Source organism: Cariama cristata, unplaced genomic scaffold (genome assembly GCF_000690535.1).
Source record: "Cariama cristata isolate BGI_N322 unplaced genomic scaffold, ASM69053v1 scaffold8685, whole genome shotgun sequence".
NCBI lineage: Eukaryota > Metazoa > Chordata > Aves > Cariamiformes > Cariamidae > Cariama > Cariama cristata.
In genome coordinates this window covers 144,735-153,805 of record NW_009615771.1, presented here as the reverse complement: position 1 = coordinate 153,805, position 9,071 = coordinate 144,735, and the positions used below count along the sequence as shown (strand labels likewise).

The 9,071-nt window shown below is 42.3% G+C and overlaps 1 protein-coding gene across 1 annotated transcript in view; it reads right to left on the bottom strand.

The window, feature by feature from the left end:
* The window catches only part of PTPRM (protein tyrosine phosphatase, receptor type, M), a gene marked incomplete at its 5' end in the record, with an annotated part of 157,445 nt that overhangs the window by 12,411 nt on the left and 135,963 nt on the right, over nt 1-9,071 (bottom strand). The window contains 5 exons of the mRNA XM_009699945.1: nt 137-268; nt 2,790-2,963; nt 3,433-3,582; nt 4,166-4,301; nt 4,604-4,758. Coding sequence (XP_009698247.1) covers nt 137-268; nt 2,790-2,963; nt 3,433-3,582; nt 4,166-4,301; nt 4,604-4,758 — 747 coding nt within the window. The remainder of the gene's footprint in view (nt 1-136; nt 269-2,789; nt 2,964-3,432; nt 3,583-4,165; nt 4,302-4,603; nt 4,759-9,071) is intronic.

The window sequence follows — 9,071 nt, the reverse complement described above, 5'->3', positions numbered from 1 at the left end:
TTCCCTATGTCTATCTGCAAGCTACAAATCAGTTTTTTAGTATTTAACGTTTTATAAAACTAATTATGTCCTAAAGCTGTTCTGAAATGCTGAGGCACTAGCACGCCTCTTGAATGGAGCAGTTTTCTGGACTTACTTGTGCAGGATCCACGTCGTTCAGCATCACTATTGAAGTGCAGTGATAATCTAGGACCAGTCTCCAGAAATCTTTGACAGTGTTTGGTAAGGGATGCTGCGTAACTATAAAAGCTGACGGTTGCTTGTAGCTCTGCAAAGAAATAACGAGAGGGTGAGAAGAATGGTGAGAGATAAAGATTCATTTAGCAGAAAGCCAGTCATAGCCCCAAGACTTTGGGACTGAAAGCATTATTCCTATTCTCTATATAATTAATACATTGTTTCCAGCTCTTTCCTGAGATCTTATATGCTTCAAAGTTAATAAACTGTATTTGGGCAGAACAGAACTTCTGCAGATGTTGTATTTCTGAAATGTACTTTATGTCACAGGAATAGAGTAAAATCATCAGAGGTTTTTGCCTCCAGTGCAACTCCTACAAAATTCTGAGCAACAGTTTTGTTCTGAGATGTTAATGGACAGATTAATCTTGGCTGTCTGCACTGACCTGTTAATTTGAATGATGCCCGTGAAAGGAAATACCTAGTTATTTTTCAGAAATATTGTTGACATTTTGGTCTACCTGACAGCAGTGAGGATACCCAGGGAATAAATTTCCGCGCTCTTTGGTTTTTTTACCACCAGAGTATGTCGTTGACGGAGCTGTTTGGTGGAACGGTTCCACGGTGGATCTCACAGCAGCATTTTCACTTGCGTCCTCCTGAGTGCTGAGGGCCAGCGGGGCCGTACTGGGGCACTTGTTGGGAGGGGTTGCCATTGCCTCCGTCAAGGAGGGCAGGGAGGCCTCTGCATGCCTTCAGCTGAAGTATTTGTACCACGACAAATACGATCTGATTAGCTATTTGCATCTTTCTTTCAGAGACAGTCACTGAAGAGACCACAGAAAATGAATCCAATGTCTTGTGGGGTGCAGACGAAGACAAGCAAGCTTTCAGCTCTTTGTTTTGGTTTCAGCAAACTGCAACCCGCAGGTATTGATGTGCTGGTGCCTCAGCCAGCTGCCTTCTACCCTACTGGTCCTGTCTTGCTGGAAGGTGCATGCAGACGAGAGATGCTCAAAGGCCTCTCCATTACTTCTTCAGAAGCCCCAACAGTTTTTTAGGGAAAAACCATTCTCAAATTCATTCTGATACTGAATGAAAATCATCCTTGCTAGCCCTTTTGCTTGAAGTGAGCTCCAAAGGCTTACCTGAGGTGACCTGACTGCCGCTCCGCTGATGCAAGTGGAGAGGGTGAAATGCATCCCCTTGCCTGCTGGGGACTGAGCGTTCAGAGAGGGGGACAAGTGTCTGCTCCTGTCCGACAGCGCAGGGACATTGCAGGAGCCGGGCTAGGGCACTGTGGGTGGAAAGCAACCCAACTCACCCCCTCCCTCGGAGAAAGGCTTACCTGAGGTGACCTGACTGCCGCTCCGCTGATGCAAGTGGAGAGGGTGAAATGCATCCCCTTGCCTGCTGGGGACTGAGCGTTCAGAGAGGGGGACAAGTGTCTGCTCCTGTCCGACAGCGCAGGGACATTGCAGGAGCCGGGCTAGGGCACTGTGGGTGGAAAGCAACCCAACTCACCCCCTCCCTCGGAGCCTTTTGCCCAGCCACGATTTCGGATCCATTGTTTCAACAGTGAAGAAGGGAAGCATTCTCAAAGCAAATACTGAGGCACTGCTCTTTGTGAGCAGTAATTTACAGAAGAAAACAGTACTGGCAAGGTTGTAAATTGCAGATCAAATAAGTGTCATTCGAATATGAAATGTTGTTGACCTACTGTGAGAACCTAGAGAAGTCACCTAAACTTTTTTTCTCAGTTTCTCTACATAGATAAACATAAAGATAATACGCCTACCTTTTCACAGGAGTGTTTTGAACTTAGGCTTATTTTAGGAAAATGCTTTGAGAACTTGGAAGGAAAGAAATGCAAAAACTGCTATAAACTGTTATTACTCTAGCTTCACTTTTCAAAAAGGCCATTTACAATGTGTTCATTCTTTACTAACCTCTGTTTTCTTCTTGTTTATGTGTTTGACAACCGTAATTACTATAGCTCTAAATTGTCAAAGATCGGCTATAAATATCTACAGACTGTAAAGGTGGTTTAAGTGTCTTTGTACTGATATTCTATTAGGAGGCTTAGAATTACCATAGCTGCATTAGAAAAAAAAACCCACGCACACACACGAAGAGGAACCATTCATTCAAACAGAAATAAACGGAAAGACTGAAGTAATGGCTTGTGTACTATCTTGTGCTGACAGACAATATTTTTTTTTTGTCAATTACTGTTTAAATTAGAAACAAAGGGAACTGAAATACCACTGCAAACCTTATTATCCTATTTAACTGCCTTAGTGTCTTAATAGGTAACTCTTTTTGTCCTAGGCCACATGGTTAAAAATTCAAGCACTAGGGAGAAATCCAGACACATTTAATTTATTAAAACTCCCTGACTTGCTTTCTGAGCATGGCTTTGGAACCCTGGCTGTGACATAACATATGTGTGATCCTAAATGTACTTGGGAATTTAAAGATTTTGTGCCATGTTTTTGGAAAACAAGCCAGAGGGGTTTCAGTCATCTCATGCTGACTCCACTTTCTGGCATCGAGCAGTTTGGAGGGCTGCTTATTCCCTTTTTATTATTAACGATGTAGTGGAGACTTACATCCATCAGTGCAGCATTAATGTAGTTACTGCTCTCCCCATCTATCGTTATGAGGAAAGGCAGGCATCTGTCTGGAGGCAGAACATCCATACAGCGATTCTTTTCATGATTTCGTGGTAGAAGTGCTATGCTGCAGTCTTCTACACGCAGTGTCGGAGTCACCATATTTAAAGTCTTTCAAAAAGAGTAAACAATACAACAGAAAAATTAACACAGCAGTGAAAGCATCCCAAAATATTTAAGAATAGATCAGCTCAGCATTCAGTTTCAGTGCAAATCAATATGCAGAGAAATGAAAACACATCGCAGTCAGCAGGGTTTGGAAGGAAAAAAATCCTGGAAGCATACAGATCAGAAAACTAACCTCAAAGACAGCTGCAAGGTAACCTGCCTTCCAGAGGAAGGGTAGCGGAAAGAATCAACATACTTCCCGTGAGTAAAAAGATTTTACTACTACCCCATTGCATTCTTTTAAGATTTAGCATAATTCAGTAGCAATTAGTGACACGTTATGTTCCCTTTTTTGCAGTCTTTCCCTCCCAAGCCTGGTCCAAAATTCACATGGTTATAAGCAAGCACTTAAGCAGAAGTCTTTAGTTTAGCTGAATTGTATAGCTTCTAGGTAATGCTAGCCACAACTTACCCTAAATTCCTCTTTGATCTGGCTGGAGTTAGTTTGAGGATCCAGTTTATTCATTTCATAGTAAACCGACCTAACTTGAGAAGCTGGAATAGATGTGTCCCCACAAAGACAGGCTTCCAGGATAGCATCATGGATGAATACGTACTGTTCCTGGTAAAGCAATTAAAATTACTGACACAGACAGCATACCCTATTAGTGTTTTGCTAAATAAAAAATAACAGCTAATGTGGTTGCCGCTAATTCTCTCTGACCTTACCAGCACTGAAGCAAGACCTGAAGGAACAACAGCAGTTCATAAAACTTTATCCCACTCATTTAGAAATTAATATAGAAGGATTGACTCAAACTAGTGACAAGTACAAACACAAGTGCAGCAACGCTCCATAGCAAAGCTCAGAATGTTTCTGGCCTCCGCATTCCTCTGCACAGGTCTGTAGGTGCTGTCACGTAACTGAGCCTCAACAAGAGGTACTCCAGAAGGAATCCTCCCCGGAGGGGAAACACTCATGATTTTCCTTTTTTTAAAAAACCATTGTGAACCTTAAATGCAGCATAACTGTGCACTTGTTTGGGCAGCGATCCTTCAGGTTTGCGAGTGGATTATTTTCTGCATATGACTGGATAAATGACCTTCTGGATGGTGCCAACCACAAAGGCGCTCTAGTCTTAAGGGCTAGAGGAATATTCTTTTCTTGCAAAGCATAAGGCCGTATTCCAGTAGATTAACAATACCTCGGTCTGCACCATGTTAACTCGCCGAGATCGAAGCTCTCTCACACAATTGTATATGTCTACAACGCCTTCTCTTTCTGCCATATCTAGCATGATGTCAATAACAATGAAGCATCCAGTTCTGCCAGCACCAGCACTAAAGTAAAAGAAGAGCACAGTTAATGTTCAGCCATGTATTGGAAAATGTAAAATGCAAGGGTTCATCTCGCAGGTGCTTGATCAGTGGGATGATTACTGCAATTGAGCCTTGCGTTCAGCCATTTGCAGAATTTCAGACTCAATTTTTCCATTCTTGTATATATTTTAGGTATTAAGTTACTGTGGGCAGAGCTCCAGTGGCTTCAGCAACCTGTGTGGGGATTATACAGTACAGGAGAAGCAAAGTAGGTCCTGAGTTTAGTGGACAACTCAACGGAGGGATTTCTGTTCTGTATCTACCTGCAGTGAACAACCAGAGGGCCAGCGTTTGGTGGGCTCTTGGATTTGACCTGCCGCACGAATCCCAGCAGGCCTGTCGCGTGGTACGGCACGCCGTGGTCTGGCCAGCCAGTGAAGTGAAACTGCCGAATCTCTTGAATCTCATGAGCACCTCTCTGTTGAAAAGACAAGGGTTGAAAAAGGAAAAACAAGCTGGAATGTGAAAGGAATTGGACAAGCGACATCAGAAGAATGTAACTTCAAAAGCCTGAGCTTTGCTGAAAAGCACCCACTCCCGACCAACGCAATCGTCCAGACTGGAGAGCGCCGCGCAGCAGGAGAGCAAGCGCAAAGGTTACGTATCAACTGGTTTCAAAGCCTTACAACAAAATTGAGTAATTTAGCCCTAGATTGGATGGAAGCTTTTGGCAACAAGATAGGTGTTCATTTCTATATTTAAGCACTAGGTTGCTGTGAAAGCTATGGCCTTAAGATGCATGCCATGATCCCAGAACAGGTCAGCAGCAAGGCTGTGAACATATAGCACAGATGACATTTTTTTTCCCACTGCTCTCCACAGGAGTTTTGCTGTTGAATTGAAGGAACTACAGCTTCAGCTTAACTTTCCTTATCATTTGCCTCCATCATTGGTCTGAAAGAAACAGCTGAATAGTACGAAACCTTTTTGCACCTCCAATCATAGGGGCTGCCTTTATTGCCCTCCACATGCTCACCCTTCAAGTGATCTGCCACAGTCTACACGGAGATGGATATGGTGAGACAGGTATGAATGAGAAGCCGATCGTGTAAGTAATTTCCCATGTGACTTTCTGGAGCAGTCTGGATATGAGAGGTGTGTATGCTAAGTTTGATTTTCTTAGTGCTTGTATTTCCCCTTCCCCCTCTAAAAATGTAGCTGCCAGTATTTTATTCTCATTAGAAATCCACAGACCGGAGGCCATCATACATATTTCATAAGCAAACAGCAAAATTATGACATATCATGTCTAGGCTGGACTAAATGTCAGTGATATTAATAACTGGTGGTTTACAGTTTTTCGTCTTAAAGATGTATTTCCTGTCTCGAGCTGGTTTGCATATAAAAGGTCTAATTCTCTTTGCATAATGAAGTAATATAAACTTCCTAATTTATTGCTAGTATGCAAATTAAGAGTCCGGGATTTTCAATGGTTGAGAAATTTTGGCCGTGCCAGTGCTACATGGCGGGAGTGGGCTGGTGTATCTTGGAGTCCTGAGGCTCTGACAGCTCAGGCTGGGGGTCTGTGGAGACCGGGCATCGGCTCAGAGGAATATCCACGCTCACCTCCCTCGGAAACTGCAGCACAAAAAGGCAGGCAAGGGAGAAGATGAAAAGCATATGCAGCACTGGTGTAGACTGAGGAGATGACACCCTTGCAACAGAAATGACCTTCTATCCTAAAAATCAGTTTTAAAACATATTGAATCCAGGAACTGACAAAGTAATTTGCATTTTAAGACAGTCTAGCAAACACATTCAAATACAATTTGGTTTCTGTACTCTGGGGATTTTAGAGTGTGTTAGTTAACACATCTTTTTGCTACTCTAAGCAAAGCCTCCAACTCTGTAAATAGCTGTGCGTTGGTGGGGTATCCACGTCCCAAACACTTTTGTGTCGCTCGTAACAACTGCCCGCAGTCCCACAAGAAACAAAGATCCCATACAAAAAAGCAATGCCATGAGTATGCAAGCTGAGGACTGACACGAGTACAAGTACTCCCCCCCGCGCCCCTCGCCATCCTTCATGCTGTACACAGCCTTGATTTTCAAGCCATTTACAAAAAATGAACTGCCCCTCCAAACCAGCGTTGTTGCTGTGCAGATCAGGGTACGGCCTGTGTGTCCTGTGCATTAGTTTTGAAAATGCTGTCTGTCACGCTGACTGCATTTTTCTCTGTTGTTGGCAACACTCAGCTACTTAGAAAACATTTTGCATATAGGGTACTTTTATAACGAGATTGCTTATTATACCTACAAAAGAATGATTTTCATGTCCGTAACTTCCCTGCTGGTTTCTAAACCCAGAATAGCAACACAACTGCATGAATCATAAAAGCATACGCTCAGCTTGGAAAGACTGTGGTTTTTACGTTTTCTTTCAGCTGAAACAAACAGAAAATGGTGTACATTGCTAACAAACCCTAGGATGTTGCAAAATGCTAGAAGTACTGATGGTGCTGCTGTATGTTACTGCCTGAGTAATTCATCTGAGTTAACGGTTGTGCTGTAAAGGAACTGCTCCAAAGGAACTGCTCACGCACACAACGTAAAGCGTATCTAGGAAGTGGTCTTCAGAATCAGAGTGTAAATTTGGCTTCAATTTCCTTAGCATTATCTCCCTACTCCTCAATAATTTCCAAACAAATAAATTTCTAAATTTTATTTCAGGAGCAGGTATGAGATGTTCATCAGCAAATAGAAAAGATGGTCAGAAGGGACTTCTGGAGGTCTCCAGTCCAACCTCCCACTCAAGAGTGGGTCTGTGGCCAACACTCGATCTGTCTAGCTGAGCCCTGATGACCTCCAAGAATGAAGATTCCACAACTTTTCTGGGTAACCTGCTCCAGCACGGCACTACCCTCCTCCTGAAGGAGTTTGTCCAGCACAAACCTTCCATGCTGCAACTTCTTGGCCATTGCCCCTGGTTTTGCCATCCACTACCACTGAGAAGAATGAGGAGAATTCGGTGCCCCTGATTTTCCAACCATCTTTGAAATAGGTGCAGGCTGCAAATAGATCTTCCTTACCCCTCCTCCTCATCTCTACCACACCGAACAAGGCCGGTTCTCTTAACTTCCCCTTGCAGCTCCTGTGTCCTACATCTTTAATCAGCTTGGATGTCCCAGGATGTCACAGCTTGTACTGACACATGGGGTTAGTCCACCTCAGGCACAGAACTTTGCATTTTTCCTTGTTGAATTACTAAAGTGTCTGTTGGCCAAATCTTCAAGTCCTTTGGAACTGAGGCTCCAACCTTCAGTGTCTCAGCACCATCCTTCATTTTTAGTATTATCTGCAGATTTGGTCAGGGCGCACTCGGTCTCATTGTGCAGCTTGTCTTAGAGAGACTGAAAAGTATCAGTCCCAGCAGATCAGAAGTATAAACTTGAGAGAATTATGGTGGAAGAGATGTACAGACTTGACCTTCCATACCATTGGAAGAGTTAAAAAATATGGCCAATAGGGTAAAAACAAATGTACTTTACTCAAACTACACTGACATTGCTTTTAAAGGCTCACTGAAAAACTACCAACTATTAAAAAGCAGTGTCTAAATGAAATCTTTTCAGATGGAGTTTTTTTTTAAGAAATAAAATGTTTAGTGCCTTTTATCTCTATCTGTTCTAATGCACTTATTCAAGACAGTTTGGTTATGTTCAACTGTAAAATCCTCTAGGTCTTTTTTTCCAGTCCCAGTTAAGAAATGAAAAGCTAACATCAAAGCATGGGCTTAAAATTTGCTGAATAGAAATCAACCAGTGCTTCATCTACTTCAAAGTGTAGCCACTGTTTCTCATCTGTTTATTAAAAATATCTAAATGCAAGGAAACAACAGGCTTGAATGAATTCGATGTACAATATGTATAGTGGTAAACATGATACAATATTTCAGTTCATTCAAACTGCATAATTCTATTATCATTACCCTCAGGTTGCTGTATTGATGCATATTTAAGTACTAGATTGAAGAATAAAACAGGAAAAAACCTAATTCCTTTGTTATAGTGGATGTATGTACAGAGACCCTGTTGGGGTCTTCTTGGCAGTTTCATCTACCTGCGTGGAGGATTCTTTGATGCTAAAGATGATGTTCATCAAAACCATAACTGAATACTATTTCATCATTAGATGGTACTGCAACTAAATCAAAAGGAGTTTTCTAAGCTAATTAGTTGACAGTCTACTCGTGGTGATACTGACAGAACGTTACTTCAGTGCGCCATTAGGAATAACAAGTCTTCCAAAGAGGCCCTTTCCTTGTTGTTCTGCAACGCAAATGAGTCTTGATATATACAATTAAAACACTTCTGTCCTTCAATGGAGTCTGAATAAAACCCCTGAATAGACACAAAATGCGTGACATGCTTCAGCACTGACTGACCCTGCTTGTTCTCACTTTCAGTAAGTACCTTATTTGTTAATTGTACATTGTCCATATATTGTAAGCTGTTTGGGAGAGCTACAAGAGCTAGTGAGCACCAAACAAATCTGTGCATTATTCTAAGTAATACAACACACTGATCAGAATTCTCCATATACAGACAGATTCCACACGAAAAGTGAAATTGCCTTGAGGAGAAAGTTTGTGACAACTATGTCTCTGCAGACCAGGAACACACCAGCCCAACAGAGAACAGTGTTCTCCACCATGGACTTCTGAATAATGGTGCTGTCAGCCCCCGGTACAGACAGAAAATGATTGTGGGGAACATAAGATGGGAAAACAGC